The sequence below is a fragment of the Drosophila persimilis genome, unplaced genomic scaffold (genome assembly GCF_003286085.1).
Source record: "Drosophila persimilis strain 14011-0111.01,24,50 unplaced genomic scaffold, DperRS2 tig00000686-arrow-arrow-pilon, whole genome shotgun sequence".
In the NCBI taxonomy this organism is placed as follows: Eukaryota; Metazoa; Arthropoda; class Insecta; order Diptera; family Drosophilidae; genus Drosophila; species Drosophila persimilis.
The window spans coordinates 758,322-783,863 of NW_020825336.1; the positions used below are offsets into that span (position 1 = coordinate 758,322).

At 47.7% G+C, this 25,542-nt stretch overlaps 5 protein-coding genes across 5 annotated transcripts; 3 read left to right on the forward strand and 2 right to left on the reverse strand.

The window, feature by feature from the left end:
* Positions 1 to 17,038: 17,038 nt before the first annotated feature.
* Positions 17,039 to 17,412, reverse strand: LOC6600560 (cuticle protein 16.5). Its single transcript, XM_002025642.2, has one exon. The coding sequence runs from the start codon at positions 17,396 to 17,398 to the stop codon at positions 17,084 to 17,086; it is 315 nt and encodes a 104-aa protein (XP_002025678.1). The 5' UTR covers positions 17,399 to 17,412; the 3' UTR covers positions 17,039 to 17,083.
* A 407-nt stretch (positions 17,413 to 17,819) lies between these two features.
* LOC6600561 (cuticle protein 38) lies at positions 17,820 to 18,228 on the forward strand. The gene has a single exon (XM_002025643.2). The coding sequence runs from the start codon at positions 17,836 to 17,838 to the stop codon at positions 18,142 to 18,144; it is 309 nt and encodes a 102-aa protein (XP_002025679.1). The 5' UTR covers positions 17,820 to 17,835; the 3' UTR covers positions 18,145 to 18,228.
* Positions 18,229 to 19,133: 905 nt separating this feature from the next.
* LOC6600562 (cuticle protein 38) lies at positions 19,134 to 19,542 on the reverse strand. The gene has a single exon (XM_002025644.2). The coding sequence runs from the start codon at positions 19,524 to 19,526 to the stop codon at positions 19,218 to 19,220; it is 309 nt and encodes a 102-aa protein (XP_002025680.1). The 5' UTR covers positions 19,527 to 19,542; the 3' UTR covers positions 19,134 to 19,217.
* A 415-nt stretch (positions 19,543 to 19,957) lies between these two features.
* LOC6600563 (cuticle protein 16.5) lies at positions 19,958 to 20,339 on the forward strand. Its single transcript, XM_002025645.2, has one exon. The coding sequence runs from the start codon at positions 19,964 to 19,966 to the stop codon at positions 20,291 to 20,293; it is 330 nt and encodes a 109-aa protein (XP_002025681.1). The 5' UTR covers positions 19,958 to 19,963; the 3' UTR covers positions 20,294 to 20,339.
* A 677-nt stretch (positions 20,340 to 21,016) lies between these two features.
* Positions 21,017 to 24,321, forward strand: LOC6600564. The gene is made up of 5 exons (XM_026991752.1): positions 21,017 to 21,809; positions 21,868 to 22,010; positions 22,498 to 23,023; positions 23,057 to 23,496; positions 23,551 to 24,321. Exons 2-5 carry the CDS (start codon positions 21,999 to 22,001, stop codon positions 24,046 to 24,048), a joined length of 1,476 nt encoding a protein of 491 aa, XP_026847553.1. The 5' UTR covers positions 21,017 to 21,809; positions 21,868 to 21,998; the 3' UTR covers positions 24,049 to 24,321.
* Positions 24,322 to 25,542: the final 1,221 nt, after the last annotated feature.

The following is a 25,542-nucleotide window of genomic DNA, read 5'->3' on the forward strand; positions in this document are numbered from 1 at the left end:
CGGCAAGCGGTAGGACTGGAAGACAACGAAACCGAATTCAAGCCACAAATTAAATGGCCAAAAGGCGCTTTCGTCCTGGCGCAAAGTGAATTGTAATTGCAATTGCACTCGGGAGATGGGATGGGGACTTGGACTGGGACTGGGACTGCGATTGGGAGCTGTATTTGGTGGCAGCTGTGAACGGAGCGAAACGGAACGGTATGGCAACACTCGAAGCGCGACTAAATGCGCAAAAATGTTGCAAAGACGGTAATTTACAATTGCATCCAGTTGCATGCCACCACAATCAACGCTGACGCGCCACTGCCCGGACTCTGGCTTTGTGGATACCCTACCCGGAGGGCAGAACACAGCACCTGATACTTTGTATATCACAACGGCGGGGAGATGGAGAAATGGGGAGTCTCAGAATGAAGAACCAGGCTCAGTCCATAGAATGGTTGGGAATATCTTAATGGTCCATCAGAACTGAAATTTCAGAGCTATTAAGGATGCCATTTCTATCGATAATTTCAATTATAAGAGGGAGTTTTTAGAGAACTATAAGAACAAAAAGCCTTATTTAAAAGAAACAAGACCAGAATCAGAATCCAGAACAAAGAAGTAGCTATATGTTTGTACCTCTAACGATACCCCTGGCTTGCGGGACTACTTCAGATAGACAGATACTTTAAAGACTTTGTAGTCATTGTATGAGTATCTCCTGATTCCATGTAGGTCATCCACTATTCGTTGAAGCCCAGCCCTGACTGACTCTCATCCCTTTCTGCTTGGCCCAAAACAAACTGCCAAAAGCTACTGTGATTCCGAGTCTGGATGTGTGCCTCTGGTTCTGAGTCAGAGAGCTGTAGCTGGAGTTGGAGGCTTCGCTCCTGTGCATTGGCGAAATGGAAAAAGTGTTCTGGGACAGGAAATGTGCCCCTCCGCAAAGGAGAAGGCAGCAACACCAACAAGAAAGAGGCGCGACAGAAGCCCAAGAAGAATGCAAACATGAAACACGATAATTGAGCGGCGTGGAAAAATTGCCAAAGACGCGAAATGGACAAATACGAATTACAGTATCCAAATCAGTGTCTTCCTGCCCAGCGGCATCAGTCTTGGGCACCAGCTTCCAGCAGCACCCATCTTCACCTCCAGAGAGCTCCATCTTCCCTCTTCCTTCTGCCCTCTGCCTTCTGCCGTCTCCTGCTTCAGCTCCTGTTCTTTCTGGGGGCTGCCTCTTGCCTCTTGCTGCAATTTTATTTTGCGGCAGCTGCAAAATTCATTTGACAAAAGCGCCAAGTGAAACCAAAACAAAAGGGCAGCCACAACGAAGATTGTGGCAAGAGCAAAACCAAAGCAATCTCCGCCTGTCTCCCCCCAGCCCCCCGCCTGGCTCCTTCCCTCGAAGGGGGAGAATTCAAATAACTTGGCGTTTAATTTATGGGAATGCGCGGTAGCCCCAACAGCAGCAGCACCACCACCACCAGTCCCAGTCCCCAAAAAGACGCTCGAAGGAGGATGGCTGCTGCGCATGCGCATCCGAGCGGCGATAAAAATATTTTGGCCCAAATTGAACTTTCCGATTGGCAGCGGCGGCTCTCTGGCTGCATTTTATTAATCATGTGCGTAATTTATTTGGTCAGACATTGGCAATTTCACCCAAAAATTAAAATGGAAACTTCCTTTCGGTCCACTCTGCTTCGGATATGCCCCTGGGGGCATCATCAGGCTGCGCATAATTTACATATTTTTACCACTCTCTGGGCGCGCTAAATTGTCACAGGTGAAACGCATGCCCCAGGAAGAGGCTCCTCCTGGGCACGCCCCAACATCTTTCTCCTCAGTGTCTGCGTCTGAGCCCCCTTCGAAATTGTTTCGGAGACCGCAGACTGGAGACCGGCGACCGGAGACTGTTAACTGCACTGTCACTCGACGACGGTACGTGTAATTTGTCTGGACGCGTTTATCAAACCCCGGCTCCAAGAGCCCAGACCCCAGAGCCGACTCTGTCCAAAAGATAACTCCACAGCGCTATCAAATGCCGGACAAACAAACATTTGTCTCTGCCTGGACTGGAAAGACAGCCGTCGAATGGGAATGGTATTGCGATTGGGAATGGGAACGGTAGTTGGTGCCAGGAGAAGGTACTAGGACCACCGCCACAGGTCGGTGTCTTATCTTATCAGGTGCATTCCCGAATCCCATTCCCAGGTCCATTCCCCGCGATGATGACGGACCATTCCTCATGGGCCACTTGTTCCCAGGGTTTCTGCAAATAGCCAAGCAAAGTCGGAGGTAGACAGAGATGACTGTTAGCTAATTGTCTAGTTATCTAAACGAGGGCTGATCGGAGAGTTTCACATATTTCACATACATATATTTACTGCAAGATCTTTGGACTTTCGTGCCTAGAAAATGGTCCTTAATATTCAATTGATTCCATATAATACTTAGGTACGTTATTAAATATTGTACTGCCTATACAAGTGTTAAATTATATGCTAAAAACAGACTTATGTTTTGAATAAGGGGCTTGTTAAGGGGCTGTTAATGTCCTCTTTAAAGAGCTATTATCACAGACTGGAAGATTCAACCATATAAAGCTCATTAAATTCTGAAACTATAGTTCTTTCTTTCTTTCTTACAGACTTTCTTTAAAGATTCACTGATCGATTCAGCATTTCACATGAATATTTCTTTAAAATATAAAACTTTTTTCATGAAAATTGTAATAAATATAAAGAAAGGTTCCTCAACTTCATCGAAACTCTTCAATCAGCCCCCTTGCGGCACTTGTCCTCTGTGCTCCTTGCACTCCCTGGACGTGTGTATCTTTGCGTGCGGCGTTGCGTTGTCCTGTTTGCTGTTGGTGTGAAACGCTATCGCAGGTACCGCCATGCCAGTCCCCAGAGGGACTATCTATCTATAGCCCATGTGGTGGTGCCTCCACTTGAGGGCCGGGCCGGGCCGGCCCGAATGCGTTTGCACGTGTGCATCATCGTGTGGAAGGAAATCTCTGTTGACATTCCAGGAACCCTCTGACCTTTTTGATATTTCGCCGACACAAGACACATCTTCTCGGGCCTGGCTTTGGTTTCGCATTACCCATGTCCGTGTCCGTGTCCAGGTCCAAGATCACGTTCGTCTCTTTCTCTTTCTCTTTGGGTTCCCTGGTTCCCTGAGTAAGTATTTTTGTTTGGCTTTAATAAGCGTTAAGTTGTCGGGATCAGAGAGAGAGACTGATTAGGGACAAATTGTATGCAGAAGGCGACTCAATTTTCCATCATGCCCCAAACGACAGGATGTGTTCTGCTCCTGTTGTGCTCTGGGCTGGCTGTGCAACAAGTGTTCAAATTAATGAGCCAAAGATTTGTTAATTTTCGTGGCTCATTTCATAAGGCGAAGGAAGGGAGAGAGGAGAGAGAGGTAGAGAGAAGGGCGTGGCATGCACGCATCACATTAATCGCCGGGTAGGGCAAACAAACCGCATAATGCCATCGCATCGCATCGCATCGGATGGGATCGGATCGGATAGAATAGGATCGCATCCCAAACTCCATTCCTCATCCTCATTCACATTCGTGCCCCGCGGGGGCAAGCGTAAGCCTTTGCCTGCGAGCATATTAATGAGTTTTGAGTTTAGATTGAGGAATTCCATGGAGACGATCCCTGTGGCAGGGGGGACACTCAGAGGTCGTGAACAAGTGCAGACATTTGTGATATGGAACTGGAGAACCCTGCCCCAGCCACTGCATGTGGTATGTGGTATGTCTTCTGTCTCCTGTCGGATCGCTGGGGTCGTTGCCTGACTGCCTGCCTGCCTGCCTGCATCTCTGACTCGACTCGAATCGAATGGATGGAGTCGGAGGGTTACGTTACGTTACGTTTCAGGTTTATCGCTGGAGCTGGAGCCCCGAAGGGGGGCCCGATTATCTCTCTCTCGCCACCGATGAGGCATTTAATTATTCCAATTTCGGTGGCGTGGTGGCATGGCAGGCACTTGTCGATTGTTTGGTATGCGCCTCCTCGATTCGATTCAGTCGCCTTGGATTCCAAGGAATTCCATTTACATATAGCCCTTCCATATCGGTGGGTTTTACGTAGCCCATCGATTCGAGCAGTCGTCGCGCTTCAAGGAAATCGCTTTTCCCATTAAGTTCTATCAGTTTTCGAGTTCAAAGCAGTTCACTTTTTGATGCAATCGCTTCACTTATCACACACGTCTGGTCTGGTCTGGTCTGGGGCTCTGTTCATAAATTCAGGACAAATATTTAGCTTCACATTAGGTCATCATCGTCTTATCACTACTAGGCCCTAGCCCCCTTCTTCGACGCGACTTCTGCCTCAAGTGCAACGCGTGAGTTCAGCAAACATGCATTCAAACCGAACCCGCACCCAAGCCCGAACGACTTACAAGATGTTTGCTACAGGAAATGCTTTCCATGGAACGTCATACATATATTCAGTGCAGCGAAAGTCGTTGATAAGAAATGTAATTCATGGCAATACGAATGACGACTGCAGTGTCCAAGGAGCACTGCGCACTGTGGAAGTGATAGGGGAACAACATGGAGTACGACTTCGCTTCCTTCTGCCCAAGATATACCCACCTCTATCTGATTATTGGTACACATATTTGCCTGCCTTGGCCCACTGTGTGCACTCGAAATCGATTCAACAACAACCTCAACAAGTGGAATCATAAAAACACCACACACGCACCAGAGACTTAAGACTCGCTCTTGGTCTGGGTCTCTGGGGCTCGCTGGGCCTCTCTGGGGCTTGGGTATCTGGGGTCTGAGGTCTGTGTGTTTGCTTTTCGGTCGGTCGGGCGAATTATGAAGTGTCATGTTTGTCATGACCAAATCCATGTCCATGGCAATATGAGGTATCGTGTTACAAGACTCTGGCACTGTCTGTCCACATTCGACTTGTCTCGCTCTCTCTCTCTCTGTCTGTTTCTGTTTGTTTCTTTTTCCCAGACAGAACTTTCGAGTGAAAGAACGCAACAACGAAACGATCGAAATGAGCCACCGCTGAGAAGTCACGTCGCTGTTAAAATGGTGACCCCGACGTCTCATTTTCTCTCTCTCTCTTTGGGGCCATGTACTGTGTCCATTATGTTTTATGTCTTGGCCTCTCGACGGTCTTTCTTTGCGACAGTTTTATGGTGCTGTTGCATTGATTCGGGTTCCATTTTAACACTTTACGAAACTTAATACAAACCGCATTCATATGCATAATGTAATTCGAGATTTACTGTATTGGTATTGAGCCGAAGACCCAAACCGAATTTGAATGCTGCTGAGCCCACATAAAATACCAAGCGGTTTGCATCGGCGTGTCCAATTTTCAGTGCGATTAACGCTCAAAATGAGGGATATATACATGTATACCCCTCCCCTCCCCGCCCCTTCGAAGCTTAATTGGATCGACAGAGCAGCGCAAGAGAGAGTGCGGATAATAGACTGGAAATTATATTTTTATTGAAATAAATTAAGTGCACGTGCGTCCATGTGGGTTGTCCGTCGGTCAATCAATTGGCCATAGAGTCTCGTCCGTGAGGATGATAAGACGACAATTGGTCCAAGTAGAGCCACAGTGGAGTCGGAGGCTGCTGGGAACGGAAATGTACGGCGGCCCCTATGGCAGAGCAAATGTTAATCTAATCAAAAAAATGCTACCCGCCTTCCCCGGTGTGGCAGAAAGTGGAAAATTCACTTTTCAATGGGAACAAATACAATAATAATAATCGAATCTAAATGATTTGTTGTATGTACTTTAGTAAGGCGCTAAAATCAACGTTTTCAAGCACTAAAAGATGATAAAATAAAGCCACAATCAATCATAATGGAGCTCAATTTCCATTTTCACATAATATATACCTCAAGTATCGCATTTTGCACTCTCAAAACATTATTACCGACCCACACAGATCACTCTCCGCGACACAGAGCGCACACACACCTTCCCCTTGGGGCAACGACAGAAATATACGACTGACATGAAATTTATTTAATAATATAAACAAAATGTGCACCAAATTGCGTATCAGAGCAGCCAGGGCACCCGAGAGCCGAACGAATGGGTCCAGTCAGCGGTCTGCAGTCTCCCATGTTCCATGTTCCATGGAGCCACATGCATTTTGCCTAGTTGGACATTAACAGGTCGTAAACCTTTTGGCGCGACCAACACAAAAGACACGCGCTGAAACCACTTCACACTCACCCCAGACCCCAGAGCACAGTCCCCAGTACCCAGTCCCCAGTCCCCAGATCATAGACTCCAAATCCCTGGAAGCTGTGGAAACTGTGGGAGCTGCTGTACTGCTCCTTTGGTCCGTCCGAAATCTGAGCCTGGCTCACACAATGGCCATAACAATAACAAAACGTTGGCTCTGTCAAATAAGTCCCAAAATAGCAACGCAAATTTGACCAGAGACATAAATAAGTTTTATTGTTGGCTGGCCGCCGCCGCCGTAGCCGCCGCCGTGTGCAGTTTGATACCCTAGAATAGAGGGTATGATGGCTTTTGGAGAGAGATTTCGAATGCAGAGATGGGCATGAAGGGGACTACTTCCCTTGAGTATCCAAGCAGAGATCATCCTTCTGTCTATTTCATTGCTAAACATTCGAACAATCCACCTTCTTCTGCAGCCGCTGCTCCCCAGAGAAAAACCTCCCCGAAGCAACCCTGGAAAGCCAAATGGTTCCTGTTTGTTTATGGGAAATTTCAACAGCGAATCAATGAGTACTAGGGAATCTTGGGTCGAATTCGGTGGAGCATCGATCCCAATAGGCATCGATCCCCATCTCCGAGGGTATTCCAAGCTTCGAGCCGAATGACCAGGGCTTTCTTTCTTGTTTCAGCCTTTTTTCTGTAGGTTTTTTTGTTGTTTTTATGTGACTGGGTGCGGGTGGTGGCTGCAGCAGCTCCACATCGAACACATGGCCAAGGGGGCGCCACCTAAAACAGCAACAGCAGCACATCGGCGCGGTGCAGCAGCCAGGCAAGCGCTCGTTTCGAGTGGCTTTTGCTTGTGGCTTGCTTTATTATTATTAAATATTACGTACGTTTGTTGTCCGTACATTTGTTTATTGGCTCGCAGCGGCGATCGCGCCTATAAGCAATCGTCATAATTGAATTCCAGCAGCGGGCGTTACCACGTTCGGTTACCGCTAGACGGTATCGCTGGGTCTTGAGTCCCAGCCCCAGCCCCAGCCCCAACCCAACCCAAAGCCGCCCCCCTATCCACCGCCTTAAGCCTCTTCCTCTGCGGTTGCGTGTTGTGGCTGCGGCGGCGCTGAGAATTTGATCGATTCGTTCGATTAGTTGGCGGAACATGCAATCGACACGCAGCATTCTCTTTCAATTGCCAGGCCCCGATAGATCGATCGTAGCGCTCTGGGTGCTGCTGATTCAATTTACTCCAGCCCCGGCCCCAGCCCCCAGCCCCCTGTACGTTGGCCCGACACTCCAGCTCCAGCTCCAGCTGCTGCAATTGGGAAATTGTCTTATTCCAATAGGAGACAGCTCGCTTTGGGTCAAATGACAACTCGTAATGTTGGACAATTAATATCGATACACGGATCGCAAGGTGTGACCAGGTAAGGTCACATTTTGTGGCGTGGATTACATGGAAAGATGCAAGGGAATGGGGGAAAGTCTCGCAATGTATCCGTGTTTAACACTACTTTCGAAATGATCGAAATAGGAATCTATATGCATGCCTTTCGATAGGCATTTGTGGGTGTGTGTGTGGGGGGTGGAGCACGAGCAAGGGGGGCACACATTCCAATTCCCATACAATGGAGGATCTTAAATTACAATCCCCCCATGGCAGCCCACACACACGGACTCTCGACCTTTCCAAAAGTAGCAACTGGAGCAACTGCAACCCATCATGCCGAATGACATGGATGTGCACCATGCAGCATGCAGCATGCAGCATGCTGCATCCACCGCATTCGCATTGGGGGTCAGTGCCTCGTTTTACAAGACATTCAAAAGAAGATTTGAATATTTTAGGAGCCGCACGGCGACATTTCAATGGACAACACGAGGCAAGTGCTACGCAGCGAAGACGCAAGACCCAAGACCCCAAGACGACGACGACGACAAATGGTAAGCCTCTAAGCCCGATCCCGGTCTTTTGGCCCGTGTGGGGGGCTCTGGGGGTCTGTTGTGGAGCGACCTGGTCTGCAGGTGGTCGTCGTACAACTCTATTTTTTATTTTGTCGCGTTCGCTGAAGTCTTTGCAGCGGTGGTCGCTCGTTTATTAGCCTGGTCTCCTGGTCTCCGACTCCGTCTCCGTCTCCGACCAGTGGCCAGTGGCCAGTGGCCACTGACATTCCCCCTCCCCTGCCCCCTCCCCACTTCCCACTTTTGGCTTTTGTCGGCAGCGAGCGGCTTTCTATGGCATCGGAGAGCCGTGTGTGCATAGAATGCATCGCATACTCCCAGATACAGATAGCAAATGGCATTGTATCTGTATCGCGATCGTCTGCCTTGGCCGCTCGCTGGAAGCTGGAAGCTGGAAGCTGGGGCAACAAGGAGGCAGCCAGGAGGCAGTCTGTGCATTTTATGCACCTTTTGGTATGTTCATTGTGAATTTATTGAAGTCGATTTTATCGCTCAAACAAATGTTGCATTTTACAAGTAGTTCAAGTGCTTGCCAACGTCCCGTCCCGACTAAAGACGGCGCTTATTAATGAGCTGAGCCCCGAGTTGCAGTTGCAGTTGGAGTTGCAGTTGCTGCAGTCGAATGCTGATGTTGGGAGCGTGCCTCAGATCTGGAACTGGCGCTTACTGCCAGCGGGGGGGCTTGCAACTTGGGGTGTGTGCCGCCGACGTCTCACAGTCGCGACTCTGGCCCAGACTGTGTGTGTGTGTCAGCCTGTGGCACAAACATTCATTTTGTTTAACTAGTTTCTGTTTTTAATATAATCATCAGACAGGCAAAATATTTACGAAATTTGGAGAATTTGATGCGATTTCAACAGCTGCTAAAGATTCCATCGATAGGGTATTACTGGGAATACCAATCCTCTCAGTTCCTGAGAGCTTCCTTCCTCTCCCACTAGGAACAATCGGACACCACAAATATGATGGAAATCCAGGAAATTCATAACCAGGAAATCAAACTACATCCAAAACCAACGAAAAAAAGCCAGCCATAGGAAGTAGTTTACAAATTAAAGCCACAACTGGTATTTATGTTTGGATCGTGATAAGGTCTGGGTCTGGGTCTAGAGACACCCCCGACTTGGAAGCGACTCCCGAGTCAAAGTCGGTTAATTCAGCTCGTTAGACTCCTCGTTAGACCTTTGCTTCCGCTCTCCAATTATGGCAATCAATCAATTTGTGAACATGGCTATTCGAATCGAAGGAAAATCAATAGCAATGCCCATTTCTGTACAAGAATCACGCAATGAGAATGCGGAGCACCTGCGCTTCCATTAAGGGCAATCAAAGTGTTTTAACACGAGACCAGACCAGGGCTAAGAATCGCCACAGAATCGACACATCAATCACACGATATCGATTGCTGGTCAATAGGTCACTGGTCAGCGCATTTGATACGCGTCACTCATGAGTGCTTCAAATGTCAGCCGTGCGGCAGGGGGGCGTAGGGGGTGGGGGCTGGGGGCGTGGGGAGTGAAAAGCCACCGTTGGAGGCAGGCAAATTGCTGTCACAAGCGCCAAATTATGCACTCGCCCAGTGGCTTGGACTTAATCGAAGACAAACATCTAATTGACATAAAGCCGACATGGCAAACGACATCGACAGCGACTCTCGGCCTCCGTTTTGGAGCTTAGCTAATGATGACTCTGTTGCTGTTGCTGTTGCAGTTGCAGTTGCCTCGGAGGAGGCCTCGTTGTTGCCGCAACGACGACGACGACGACGACGACGACATCCCATATCTCACATCTTTTGCCGATATTTATGGCCTGGGTTCAAAAGTTCAAACGTTGCCAGCGTTTGGTAGCCGCCAAGAAAACACACACACCATCCCAGCCCATGGAAAGACCGAGTGTTGGCTTTGGCTTTGGCGATGTCTATTAATTAGAGAATTACGAGGTTGGGGGCATCCGAAACTAATAAGCTTCACGTACACAAGTGCGAACCTGTTGCCCAAGACGTGGACTCCCCGAATGGAGTGCGGAGTGTGGAGTGTGGAGTGTGGAGCGCAGAGTCGAGTGAAAGGTGCCTAGAAGGTGCTTCGGGCCCTAGGGCATGTCAAAATGGACAGACAGACATCAAGGCAGAAGACAAACACCTGACAGACAGGCAACAGGCAACAGACAACCATCTGAAAGAGGTCATAAAGCAAACAATTTAAGGTGAAAGGTGCCTCGAATGGTGGAAGAGTCCGCAGCAGACGTGCAACATGGTGGCTCATGGTCGTGGGTCGAAGCTTTGGATACCCTCCCAGACCGAATGCCATGCTGATCAAGAATATTAAACAGCTTCCGTGGTCGCAAGTACCTTCTGCGAGAGTATTCTGAAAGGAAGAAGAAATATGCCTGAAAATCCCATGGCTATAATTAATTTGCGGTCGTTGTTGCTTGCCACGCCGTCTGTTGCAGTCAAAATCATAGAAAAAAGTCACTTATGACTGACACTTTGCATATGAGGCGGCAACATGCTGACCGGAGCCAGCATTCCCCATGCCCCATGCCCCATGCCACATGCCCCATGCCACGGCACAGATGAAGACCACTACCTAGACATGCGGTGACTTATGATTTCCCAGACGAATCTCCGTTTTTGCCAGCCTCTCCAATGATTTACAGAAAAAGTTATGAGCATTTGATTTACGATCGAAGAGGCTACAGAGTTGGCCGGCCGTATGCCACAGGTTTGCTGCCTGCCCCATTGGGCGTGTGTTGCCGCTGATGGATTTGTCAAGTTTGTGGGTCAGGCGGAGAGTCTATGTTCGTAGACTTTTCCGCCCGCCGATGATTACTCAAAATCACAGCTCTGTGGCCTCCATGACAAAACCATGTCCGCATCGGAGTCTCCATCTCCGTCTGCGTCTGCGCAGTTTCGTGTGAACACAGGCGGTGGCAACTAATTGCGGCAGCCACAACGCTGACAAAAAGATATGCAATTTTTGTAAGAAAATTCTCCCGCAGAAAACCAGTTGGTCGATGATGGCGCTGCTGATTGACTGCCAGATGACCCCTCGGAATGGCGTGGCGCGGCGTGGCGTGGCGTCGTGTGGGCGATGGAGGCAGCTGGAAAGAGAAGCCATCCGTCCATCCGGAGATGACATGGAGGAATCACTCAGACGCGGAGGTCAACTAATCTTCAAATGTCATTATTGTGGGGAGCTCTATGATTGGGAATACTTCTGGTAAAAGCAATCGTCCGGTAATGACTACGGTTTCAGGTTACTTCTGGTAAAAGGTTACCCGAAGAGGAAGTGATTCAAATGAGTTAGGATGTATGTGTAGTCCCTCCTACGGTTTTTCTTAGGATACCAGAATGTTAATAGGTTTTTTGGGTTACTTGGTTTACTTATTATTCGACTTGTGCGATTGTTTTCAAATGATTTGCTTGGGCTGTCCTATGGCCAAAGAATTTGTGGCCTGCCTCCCAGGCAACACTCCACCTGACATGTAATAGAGTTTCTTGTGTATCTAGTTTTTGGCATGCGACCTGATGCTGTACGCTGACCGGGGGCCTCTCTCGAGAGTGGTAGTAAATCATTCGACAACGACAACAACTTGTCAACGAGCGGGGCAACGGCAACGGCAACGGCAACGGCAACGAGCCATTGACTCTTGGCCAGATTGAGAGGTGGAGTGGATCGAGAGGCGGCTGCTGCATTTTGCATTTGGACCAGTCATGGCTCATGTTGCATATAAATGGAGCTTAATGAGCTCGTGCCAAATAGAATTGTCAATTGCCGTGGCCATTGGGGCACACTGCCAGCCCTCTCTCTCTCTCTGTCTTGTGTTCGTGTTGCGTTCAAATTGCTGTTAGAATTCCACAATTCAACGGTTTTATGGCTGCGCTTTGATTCGATCACGAAACCCCATGCGAAAAAAATATCTCAAATAAATACCAAATATGGGAGAAACGCAACGCAACGCAACGTTTTCCTTGCAACGGGCGCGGCAGGTGCAAGATTTTTGTTGCTTATTTTTTGGCTTTCCCACGCGCCTAGAGGAGCGTAGAAGGAGTAGAAGGAGCAGAAGGAGGAGCAGCAGGAGCAGCGGTATCCCAGGGTCGCTCTATTGTTTCGGATGCAATCTGCCATCTTGGCAGTTGGTCCACACACTGCCGGCCTGCCACTAACAAGCTGTACGTACTCGTACGAGTGGAAGCTGTGTGTTGTGGAACGTTCCGCATAGTAGTTCCACCTTTATTATTTTTAATTGGACTGATTTCCCGCTACAGATACATTTGTATCTGCGCGTGCGCGCCGCACCGTAGCTCTCCTCGTTGACATACTCGCAGCCGACTGTCCAGCTCATCCAATCATCCTAGGCCATCACCATCCATCGACATCCATTCCATTCGGATGTATGCCACTGCCACGACAACTGCCAGATCTTGACCAGGCGGCCGGCACAGCTGTGATTCGCTGTGTCTCGCTCGAAGGGTTGTCGTGGTTTTGGTAGGGTTGCTCGACTCGACTCGGGACTTTTTCCCACGATTGCGTCACCATCAGCTGCACTTTTGCGCGCAGTTTTTGCTTCTCTGGATTGTTTTTTTTTCTTTTTCTTTTTTTGCGCCGCCTGGTGAGGCTCAAACGGCTGTGCGTCCTTGGGGTGGGCAGACACCAAGAGGCAGACAACCTCAATTAGGGGTTGTCATCGAAAATCTCGATTAGAAGTCGCTGACATACGGCGACATTGTGACGTCACATCAGCATTCCCTCAGCATTCGCCCCAGCATTCACATTCAGATTCAGATTCAAGTTCAGATGCCCTGCCGGGTGTTGTGTGAACGCCTTCCCAGTCAGCGATCCTTTGTCCACCGCTTGACTTGCCCTTGCCACAAAGAGTGTCCCCTTTTATAGCCTGGGCAACGCCTCACGCTGTATGTTTTGCCCTGTGGGCTAAAAGTTGGATTATATGGGCATATTATTATTACATTGATTGTCTGCATCGACGACCAGAACCGTGCGAGTACCGTACCAGAGAGGAGTTTTTGTGTTGCCGCTTGGATGGGAAATGCTATGCAATGGATTCTTGGGAATCATCATTCAACATTCGTTTAACATTGTCCATTTGAGGGTGCTTAGAAATGGGATTATTACTAATAATCCATCCTATGTACATGCTATGATATGTATGAAAAATCATGGATTGTATCAGCTACAGAAAGTCATGTGGGAACCTTTCTTTGTCACTAATTCTTCAACTCTAAAAAGATTTCAAATTCTTTTTAAATTAAAATTGTAAACAGATTATTCATCGCCTGAGAAAAATCGATTAATTCATAGCTTTTTCGATTAACAGAAACGTCAGCCATCTGTCATTTTGAAGATCAGCCAAAACTGTCAACGCATCGCATCGATCTTTCTCTCTCTTTCTCTGTCTCTGCCTCTGTCTCTCTGTCTGTTTTTCTTTGGCAAACTGTCAAACGGCAGCTTCTCGTCTCGTCTCGTCGAGCTGCTAATCAGCTGCTGCATCGAAAAGTGTGCCAGCCATTTAGACATTGTAGTCAGCTCAAGGATTTTGACAGCTAAGCTGACATGCAGAAAAATATGAAAAAATGCTGGATATTGTGGATTGTGAATTGTGGATTTCTTTCTATCCACAAGCGATGGAGGGCAGGGAGAACACATGTCGTGTGTCTGTCTCTGAGTTTTATGACTGTCGAGTCGAACAAGGTGAATATGCCAGAGTCGGAGCTAAAGCTAAAGCTCAAACTCAAACTCAAACTCAATCACAAAATGCAATGAAACAATCAATCAAAGCGCTGAAAAGAGGCTTGTCGGGGCAGAGCAGAGCAGGGCAGGGCAGGGACTTTACCGAAAGGCACAAAATCAAATTACCGGCAATGATTAATCAATCAACACTGTACCATAGAAAGAGGCAGAGAGACAAACAGAGAGAGAGAGAGAGAGGAGAGAATATCCAGACCGAGTATACGAGTATATCCAATTCCAATGAGCAGCCGATAGCCATAAAGCAACCGCATGGGCACGATCTTGCCAGTGGCCTCGTCCGACCTGCTCCACAATGATTGTGGGTGTGTGCCTGCATCCATGCATCCATCGCACATGTGTGTGTGTGTGTGTGTTGGCCAAGTGGGTGCGTTCTCACAGCTGGATACCCGGCGTCCGAGTCGCTGTTGAACTGGCAGCAATCACGATCCAGGCACACACCTGCAAGTCTTTGGTCTCTGGTCTCTGGTCTCTGGTCTCGGGGCTCTGCTGTGCCACTCCTCATGCGGCATATCCACATCCACATCCACGTGTGCGTTCTGCCTGCAGATGCAGACCAATGCGGCAATTGGCAATACAAAATCAATGCCTAGCCTCCAAATCTTTGCCCCGCGCGCACTCCGCTGCGTTCTCGTTGGCAGCAGCGGCTTCTTCCCTAAATGGCCTGCACTATGATCGTGCCAAAAATGGGTTTGCAACTGGAATTCGCTTTTAGCCAGCAACAGACGTACGACTGGAGGAGACCAGATACAGCTTTACCCCCAGCTCCAGCTCCAGCTCCAGCTCCAGCTCCAGCTCTAGCACCATTTGCAGCCTCCCTCCGGCTCAGCGCGGCTCGGCTCGGCTCGGCCTGGCTCGGCTCTCTACTCCCAGGTGCAGGTGGCGAGTGGCGATTGCACCAGGCCAGGCCGGGCCAAGACCTGGTCTAAGACGACGACCAGCTGGTGTGAACAGCTAGAAAGTTTTTCAGCCATCGCGCGATCGATCGCCTCGTCCTCCGATCGTGAGAATCAGTGCGGCGGCAGCGGCAGTGGCGGCGGCAGTGGCAGTGGCAGCGGCAGCGTGAAATTTATTTGTATGCTGGCCAAAACAAATGCCGCGTGATTTCAATTTATGGCCATCTAATGAAAATTTGACAAATAGCAAATGGGTAAGTAAGCTTTTCGTTTGGCCAATAGAACCGCATCCAATACATCATGATCGTTTGGCCAAAGGTGGAAAGGCACTTCCGTCAATTGATTGAAAAGGGGATTGAATGCATCCAGAGTAGATGTCTGAGCCAGTCTGATCTCGAACAGTCACTCAAAGTCCACATCAAACGGCTGCCTGCTCTGCTCCGATTTATGGTAGTAGTTGGACTCGGAGTCAAAGTCGTGACCCGCGAGCATTGAACCCCCGGTGAACCGATCCTGTCTACTGTGGGCCACAAATGATTGGGTTTCGGCAAGACTTTGAAGCGGATCATGATCCATGATAGAATAACTTACTGCCTCCACTTACGGCTCCACTCCGCTGTAGCGATGCAGCGATGGCCCAAAGGCAGCGCCACACATTTGAACGAAATGAATTGGAAGTCTGCCAGCACGAAGTGCAATTTCCAAACATGCAGCCAAAGTGTTATTACTGTGGGAGCTGTTCGGTCGTAATGAAGCCATTGCCATGGGCAGACCGGGCCGAAACACAGACCAGCAGGCCGGCAGGCCAGCAACATAACAGCAGTCGAATAGTCCAACAGTTGCCCATTGTCAATCATATTCGGAGTTGATTTTCCCACATTTTATGGCTGGCTGATCGCGTTTCTGGTCTGGCTCCGACCGACTCCTCATGGGAAAATCGCTGAAATGACGAGGGCTGCTCTGCTTCGCCTTGTTGCGCAACAATTATTCGGCTTTGGTTTTGACCCGACTCGACCAGCAAACATCAACGCATCAGCAAACCCCAGGGGGAATGGTAGGAGGGCCCGACAGCCCCCCGACTCCCACGCACACAACACCTTGATCTCAAGGCTGCGCTTCGTTGCACCGAAACGTCGAAACTTGTTAACGGGGTTGCAGTTGCAGCTACCCTTTTTCGTTATCGTTTTTGTTGTTTCTTTTTTGTCACGGTCGTTATCTAGGCCAGAACGGAAGTGCGCTTCTTGAGATCGTCCCTTTTCGGCCTCACCAACATTTTCACACATTCTCGTCGCAGGTGTGTGCAGAACGCGTAAGAGTCAAACATTTAGTGCAATACGCTTAATAATATTTAAATTTTATGTCGTTGCTATATTGGAGCGGAAATTAAAGTCTGTGGTGGGGTGGAAAGCGGTTTGTTGCGCTTGATTTGTTTTCGATGAGGAAAATGGGTCTCACATACGATTTAACGATAAGTTTTGTTCCCAGCTTTGGGCTTAAATAAATAGAAGCCAACAATAATTAAACAAATTTTTCTTCAATTTAAATTTTTTGTTTTACTCCGCTAGATGATATCTACAGTCTAGCTACATGCCTCAGTGGCGACACCTGACGAACTTTACATGAACAACTGCTGCCGCTTGCCGCAAGATGCCGCCACTGCCATAACTGCCATGATAGCCCGCCCAACAGGAACTCCCATTTAAAATAGCTGAATTATGTTACTCAATTACTCAACCACGCGGGAGAAAAAGCAGATCTATGTCCATGAGCTCAAACACATGGATAAACTGCAAGATTTCGGCCACATTTGAGGAAAGGATCACTCCACGAAACTCAAAGTTCGAGCTATTCACTTTGTCCAAGCTGAGTGGTGTTGAAGATTGGGCGAAATTTAACGCCAATAGCTTTCTCAGATTAAGGACTTCGTCGTTATAGAACTTCCCCAGTTCTTTGGAAGGAGTGCGCGTCGTTTTCTGCATTATCCATGTGTCGTTGTCAAAGTGGTGTACGAGATTTTGGCCAATCTGTCCGCCGAATCCCTGTAAATGGTGACCATTTTGTTCCGCATGTGGACTACGTCCCACAGGACTGGGAAGTAGTTGGCCTCATACTGCAGGGCCTGCCAATTGGCACTGCACCTGTCGTAACCTGCACACGTTCCGGGCTAAGCCGAAGTTGAGAATTGAAAGAACACGAAGGAGAATCATTCATTTTAAATATTTGAGCTTTATATTTTCCATATTCTTCTTCAATTCATTTCATTTGTTCAGTCAGCCACTGGTTCCATTCGTCCAGCATCTACTTCCTCAGTAGAACAGGAGCTGCGCTGTAGGCCGCTGTATAGGGAGATGCCACATAGGGAGAAGCGACGTACGGAGATGCCACGTAGGGTGAAGCGACGTAAGGAGATGCCACGTATGGGGATGCCACATAGGGAGATGCTGCTGCCACGTAGGGGGCCGCAAAGTTGCCGTGATATTCCCGGCTGTAAACAGCAGCCGCTGGGGCAGCAGCCACCAGAGGAGCAGAGTAGGCCAAAGGAGCCACAATTCCGGGCTTGGCCGAGGCGCAGGCAATCAAAGCGACGAAGGCGAGGGCGAAGAACTTGAACATCTTGAATGGATTGTTGTACGGTCGAGTGTTTCAAACTGAACTGATGACAATAGCGGAATGAACGACGTGTTTTATAGCCACAAATCCCGCAGCAGGTCTGCCTGCAGGGCAACCTTCGACAGTTAGAAAAACCAAAGGCTGGTAGCTGGTATTAATTTTTGGCCTGCTTAATTAAAAGAGACGTCCCCACAGTACACGACGCTGGTGTCGCTTGGGCCGAACCACTACGGGACTACGTGACTGGCGTGGCCAAAGAGGGGCCTCAGAATTCGGCTGTTGGGCTGGCGCGAGACCTTGCAAGGCCGTTTGGCAGGCACTCAACCTCCACTGTGTGTGGGGCTATAGCTATATAAGCTACGGCCCACCGCCTGTTTGGGCATCAGTTGCATTTGTTCCATTCAACAAGTAAAACAATCTAAAATCCCAATCCTCCCAAGATGTTCAAGTTCGTCGCCGCCGTTGTCCTCGCTCTGATTGCCTGCGTTGCCGCCAAGCCCGGAATCGTGGCTCCCCTGGCCTACTCCGCCCCCTACGTGGCTGCCTCTCCCTACGTGGCGGCGTCTCCATATGTGGCATCTCCCTATGTGGCATCTCCCTACGTCGCCTCCCCGTACACTGCCGCCTACGCTTCTCCGTACACCGCTGCCTACACCGCTGCTGCCTACGCCTCCCCCTACGCTGCCGCCTACACAGCCCCCTATGCCGCTGCTGCCGCATACACCGCCCCCCTGCTGCTGAAGAAGTAGAGAGCACACCGGAAGTGCCACCTGCCCACCTGTAACCTGAACGGAAGTCGAAGGACTCCCATCCTGCAATGAATCACTGAAATAAACTCGAATCAAACGAACAGTCAATATCTTTCTTGGGGAAATACTGATGTAAATACTTGCATACTTCCACAGGATATGTGATAGGATGCAGTCTCAAAACAGTTGATCTCTTAAAGAACTACGTTGTCGATACCAACGTTGTGTAGAGCAGAGAACTTGAGTATCATATCATACCCAGTAGGAGACCAGACTATTATTGGATAAGCTTTTAAATGTCGCTACTATTTTGAGTCCATTTCTGCTGAATTTTATATTAATATTTTCCAAAATATGCTTGCAATCGATCAAAGAGATTCTGTCAATCGTAAAGAAGAATACCACGCCCACATAGGAAACATTGAACTAAGGAACGTCCAAAAAGATCATAAAAATACTTATATCTACAATATGCAAATATGTAGTGTACTACCACGTGTAGTGACATCTAATTACGAATTCGACTTTGAACCTAGATCCGTGCCAATGAGCACGCCGTTCAATGGTTTTGGTGATTTCTCAATTTCAAGTAGTTGCACCTTTCTGATTCGCAACACATACCATCTGACTGATTTTTTATTTGAGCGCAAGACAAACAAATTTATTATGTTTAAATTTTATATTAGGATATTGTTCATACCAAAATACTATGATCCCGACTAAAAAATGGTGGGTGGTGGAAAATAAGTAAAAACTTATTCGCATACCCACTAAAACAAACAACAAAATTTCCACTTTCGATATTGAATGAAGCGCAATGGATGGCTTCCACAAGCTAATTGTTTTTTGGGATCTACAGGATCTTTCAGAGAACTACTGCTTTGAGACTGCACAGGATATGTGATAATCATTTGAAATAATTGTTCTTTGCAAGTATTTACATCAGTATTTCCCCAAGAAAGATATTGACTGTTCGTTTGATTCGAGTTTATTTCAGTGATTCATTGCAGGATGGGAGTCCTTCGACTTCCGTTCAGGTTACAGGTGGGCAGGTGGCACTTCCGGTGTGCTCTCTACTTCTTCAGCAGCAGGGGGGCGGTGTATGCGGCAGCAGCGGCATAGGGGGCTGTGTAGGCGGCAGCGTAGGGGGAGGCGTAGGCAGCAGCGGTGTAGGCAGCGGTGTACGGAGAAGCGTAGGCGGCAGTGTACGGGGAGGCGACGTAGGGAGATGCCACATAGGGAGATGCCACATATGGAGACGCCGCCACGTAGGGAGAGGCAGCCACGTAGGGGGCGGAGTAGGCCAGGGGAGCCACGATTCCGGGCTTGGCGGCAACGCAGGCAATCAGAGCGAGGACAACGGCGGCGACGAACTTGAACATCTTGGGAGGATTGGGATTTTAGATTGTTTTACTTGTTGAATGGAACAAATGCAACTGATGCCCAAACAGGCGGTGGGCCGTAGCTTATATAGCTATAGCCCCACACACAGTGGAGGTTGAGTGCCTGCCAAACGGCCTTGCAAGGTCTCGCGCCAGCCCAACAGCCGAATTCTGAGGCCCCTCTTTGGCCACGCCAGTCACGTAGTCCCGTAGTGGTTCGGCCCAAGCGACACCAGCGTCGTGTACTGTGGGGACGTCTCTTTTAATTAAGCAGGCCAAAAATTAATACCAGCTACCAGCCTTTGGTTTTTCTAACTGTCGAAGGTTGCCCTGCAGGCAGACCTGCTGCGGGATTTGTGGCTATAAAACACGTCGTTCATTCCGCTATTGTCATCAGTTCAGTTTGAAACACTCGACCGTACAACAATCCATTCAAGATGTTCAAGTTCTTCGCCCTCGCCTTCGTCGCTTTGATTGCCTGCGCCTCGGCCAAGCCCGGAATTGTGGCTCCTTTGGCCTACTCTGCTCCTCTGGTGGCTGCTGCCCCAGCGGCTGCTGTTTACAGCCGGGAATATCACGGCAACTTTGCGGCCCCCTACGTGGCAGCAGCATCTCCCTATGTGGCATCCCCATACGTGGCATCTCCTTACGTCGCTTCACCCTACGTGGCATCTCCGTACGTCGCTTCTCCCTATGTGGCATCTCCGTATGTGGCATCTCCCTATACAGCGGCCTACAGCGCAGCTCCTGTTCTACTGAGGAAGTAGATGCTGGACGAATGGAACCAGTGGCTGACTGAACAAATGAAATGAATTGAAGAAGAATATGGAAAATATAAAGCTCAAATATTTAAAATGAATGATTCTCGTTTTTGTTTACTATCGGGGTTTGGTTCAAGGTCTTCGGCTTGAACTTATCCAAAGGCTATAGGAAGTTATCCTCCGACGTAACAGTCTGATAAGCAGAAATCTCCAGAGTTTAAAAATTATTCTTCCGTATTACATGTTATTCAGAGATTCTTTGAGAAAGAGAGTCTGTAAAATAAAATGTACATTGCATTTAAATCCTTATCGCTCATTTGCTTTCAAAACATTTCTTTTTGGCGCTCAAGTTAGGTTGGACTTGCTATCATTTTTTTTTTAATTTGCTCTCTATGTAATGGGATATCCTCTTTTCGTGGAGGGATTTTTCATTGCAACAATGTCTTGCCACTGTTTTTTTGTTGACCTATTCTTTTAAACCTTTTTTTAGACAAGATGGAACTTGAATAATTCGTCAGTATATTAACGGTATATTTTGAAAATGCGACGGTATGTGTTGGTATTTTTCTGAGGGTCGATAAGCTACATTTTCTCAGCTGGTTTTCTCAGCTGAAATCGATAAGCGGTACAAAATCAGCTGATTTTGGTCCGATAAAAAATTTTAAATTTCTTGAACTCTTTCTTCCTTTCTCTGCACGCTGTTTCGCTGACTCACTGACACATTCATGTAGAGCACATACATGAACCATTTCTTTGCATTGGAAAAGAGACAGATATAAGGAGAGGCGCATCTACTGGCCCGGCCCAGAAGACCAAGGCTCGAATGTGTAGCAGATCGAATCTCGAGGATTTGGCTGCTCTCCTACTCCAACAGCATTAACGTGACCAAGTGATTCTCTCTACCTCCTTTTCATCCGCGGTATCGATAAACTGAATGGTTGTGTGTTCCGCCAAAATGCATTTTTCGTAAATTTTATAAGAACTTAATGGTAATTATTAAAATTGTGCAAAAGAGTGCTTTAATTGAATCTGATTGCGCGAATCAAAATGTGCATCAAAATGGGTCGCGATAAAAGGCTGCCAGCTGAGATCATCGGCACAGGAGTTAGTACTAGATGCCCAAATGGTATTAAATACACAGCGCGGGAAATCAAACGATATTCGGAGAGTTAATGGCAAGAGAGAGCCGATCAAAATTGTTACTCCAATGCCACGCTATAAATAGAATGGAAAGCACCCACACAGCAACGCCACCGTGTGTGTGTGGCGAGAGCGATAGCCAAAGAGAAGATTCTCTCTCGCATAACACGCTCCCCAAACAGGTTTTGAGCAAGAGAAAGAGAGAGACGACTACAATTCGATTTCGACACACTTTTTTCCTGCTCCCGCAACAGTTTTTTGCGCCACTCCACACGATCCGGAGCTGTTTTGGTGTTTGGTGCCTGTTTGTGTGCCTAAAAACCTGCAGCAGATTTGTGGAAACCGAAATCCAACGGTCCCGCGCCAGCAACCAAGTGCACAAGTATTTATCTTTCAAATTATTTTTCAATTAATATAGCTAAAAGAAATGTTCTTTACAGTTATTGATGTCAACAGACAGCAGCGGGAGAGTCGCAGCCTGCAAAAAGAGAGAGAGAGGAAGAGCGAGCGAGATTACACTCACTGCGCAAAAGAAACAACGTATCTGTATGTGTGAGCAGTATATATAGAAATGTACTCTGACGTAAGTAGTCGGCCTGAGAGCGGTGAGAGAGAGAATCCGATACCTGATATTGGTGTTTTGGCAGTTATAGCCCAGTAAACTGCCAAGAGGGATATATCTAACCAGAATCGTATGACCGAAATAAAAAATGTTAAACCTCGCGCTTATTGTTGGGGTGGCAGCAATTGCAGAAGAAGAAATACGGAAGGAACAGTATAGAAACGACGTGAGTAGATATTCAAAAACTCTCCCACTTTACCAGAGAGACGGAGTGGATAAATAAGGGTGTTTCTTGTACCCGTTAGAATCTTGGCTAGAACGCCCTGTTCCGCGCTTTATATTTTCACATCTGAAGCTTGATTAGAAAGTTTTCCTTTATAGTTATAAAAGAAAATAGATTCCCGGCGAATTTTCGACCAAGATAATTAAAATCATGTATCGGTATATGCCTCTCAATTAATAGACTATATCCATTAGTATGCCTGAGCTAACCAGATTCCATTTATAGGATGACGGCAAACAGTTTGAAGACGGCGGTGGGCAACTGCGCATAAGAAACGTTTTGACTCTGGAGGAGCGAGTGGCGGTCATTCGACAGTACGACATCTTGCCTATGTACAGCAAGATAGCCAAGAACTTCAACTGCAGCTGGGAGCAGATCAAAAGCATCGTGTCCAATCGGGAGGCTATCATGGAGTTCTACGAGGCCTCGCGCCGCCATAACGATCTGCCAAACGAGGAGTTGCGCAGGCGCAAGCTCAACTTCCTGGGCCACTGCCTGTACGAGTACATACAAAGAGCCCAGTACTATCTGCATGCCGACATTAACGAGGAGCTGATCCGCAACCAGGCCGTGGAGTTTCGGGATCTCATGCAGATCGAGGGCTTCAGGCCAACCAAACCGTGGATCAATCACTTTAAGGCTGCCTACAATATCACGCTTTCGAATCGACAAATCACTATGACGCGTAAGCCACCGCGCTCCTTGGACCTCAGCGATATCATGTCCTACTGCGGCCGGCACACGTCCATGTGCAGACATATGGTCAATAGTACAGAAGTACCAGCCCCAGCAGCTTCTCCAACTACGAGCAATGAAGCACATTTGGCTTCAGCACGCTCCCTGTACCGCACCAAGACCCTTGTGGCCGCCTCTAGTCAGAACCAGGCCACCCTGGTGGAGGTTCAGCAACGTCGCAAGCGAAAGATTAACTTTCTGGAGAAGGCTCTGTACGAGTACATCGAACGCTCACAGATTCATCAAAAAGGACGGCTCGATCTGGACAACCTGCGGACTGTGGCCATTAGTCTGCGCGACATACTGAAGATTGAGAATTTCTTTCCCGACAAGATGTGGTTCAACCACTTCAAAAGCCACTACAACTTTAGCTTCTCCCAAGGCGTCACCCTGACCCAACGGAGAGTGCCCTTATCCCTGGACCTGCGTGACATCGTCAGCTACTGCGGCCGGAACGAGCATCGCTTTGCGGCGCAGGAGCGGTCTATTGTCCGTCTTCCGTTGTTGGATCCAAAGCCAAGTCCGGATGCAGACAAAGCGAAGGCAAATGAAAGTGGTGATGTTGATGAGCAGTCTATTATCCATCTGCCGAAGTTGGTTCCAAAGACGGATACGGACAAAGCGACAGCAAATGAAAGTTGTGATGTCGATGAAGATGAAGATGAAGATGATGACTGCATCGCCATTGAGGTGCAACCCGAACTGATAGAAATCAACGACGATGAAGATGAACCCGAGAAAGCCACGCCCCCATCAAAACAAAAGAGGTTACACTCTTTGGACGAGGTCGCTCCACTGAAGATACAGAAAATTGAGTCCATCCACAGCTCTACAGGTGCTGAACTAGATGCTGCTCCTGGTCCAGGCCACTACTCTGAGACAAGCAACGAGGCAGAGGCACGACTGCCTCGTTGTGTGGAGAACTATCAGGATGCATTACGTCTACTGAAGCCCCTGGAGGACTTTGCTCTCATGGAGGAGAACTATCGTGCCATTGGCCTGCTTACCCAGCTGGAGCAGATCTTTAAGGCCAAAACCTGATCAGGCAATAGTTAGAAGTTCAGGAATCAGTGGAAAGAAATTTAAAAAAAAACACCTGGCTAAAAATGTACCAAATATACCTGAAGCTGAATATACGAATGTACATATGCTTATCGTAGAATCGAGGCGGACTCGAAAACTTAGTTCCATTTAGACATCTCATTGGAAAAATACTGTAATCCACTTTAAAAAATTACTTTTAAAGTTGTAAAAACTATAAAATGAATACTAATTGATTAACAGTTTTTGTAAATTAAACGAGCGGGAACGACATGAGTCGTATGTGTCATGGCTCTACATACCCGGTACTCAGTATATGTGTGAGCTTTTTTTTACATATTTTTATTTTTCTCCGTTCTCACACTAACACCAGCCGTTCTATCTCGCTCCTCTCCGCCAGAGCGCACACACTGCACGAGGAAGAGTGTGTGTGTGAGAGAGAGAGAATGTGTAAGCGTGTTGTAAGGAGTTGCGTAGCCACTGAAATTTAATGTGTTCCTTTTGGCTCTAATAATGATCCAGATTCAGCAATCTGCTAGATATGGTCATTATCTATGATTCTGCATATTCGGTTTTCTCGTATCTTCATTGTGATTACCACCGATTTTCGTCCTTTGGTGGGGCGGCAGGGCTCGTAACAAACTTTTGAAACTAACTTAATTCTGTATAATTATCACAGGAGTCTTCATACAAAATTTGGTTGCTCTAGCTCTTAACTAAGCATCCAGAGGCGTAGTGGAAGGCGGCTATGGTGGTATACGGCAACTAAAGATGGCGGGAGCCGAGAAAAAAAAAAAAATAAAACCCACCGGTATTATTTGGGTCGATTTGCTTTGTTCCTCATTTCTTATCAATGCGAAACGTGGTAGGGCTCATTAGTATTTGTATATTATTGAAACTCTACTACTTTGATGTGGATATGTCTGTATGATCATCAAAAAGTTTCAATATAATTCGATTACGAAATTCAAAGTTCTTTTCTTACTAAGAAAATCATGTATAATTGGGTCCAATCGATAGAAAATGATTGGAGGAAGTTGCAAATGATGTACACTGTACATGATGTATGTATGTATAGCTTCCCATACATATCGTATGTATGTCTGTATGTACATTCATCATTTAACGTGAGAAACGTAATGCGGTTACTTTTGTTACAAAAAGTAAGAACTTTTTTCAGGTGATATGTCAGGATATGTAGTACCTGTCTGCCCCCTCAGCATGTGCATGAACGGCGGTGTTCTTCTCTTTGTTCAGGTTATATAATCGCCTGGCATTTCCCCATTCGCCAAAGTGAGAAGCAAAATCAGCGCTAAAACTTTATGTTCGTCCTCTAAAACTTTACGCGCCCTGGCCATTCGGAGATGGGAGGATGAGATGGAATGACCTGCAGGGTTTTTCGATGTGGGGGTGGTATGGCGTGGCGTGTCCTTTCGTGGCGTGTGGGATAGGTGGTACGGAGGAGCGTAAAGTTGAACGTGCGTGGAAGAGAGC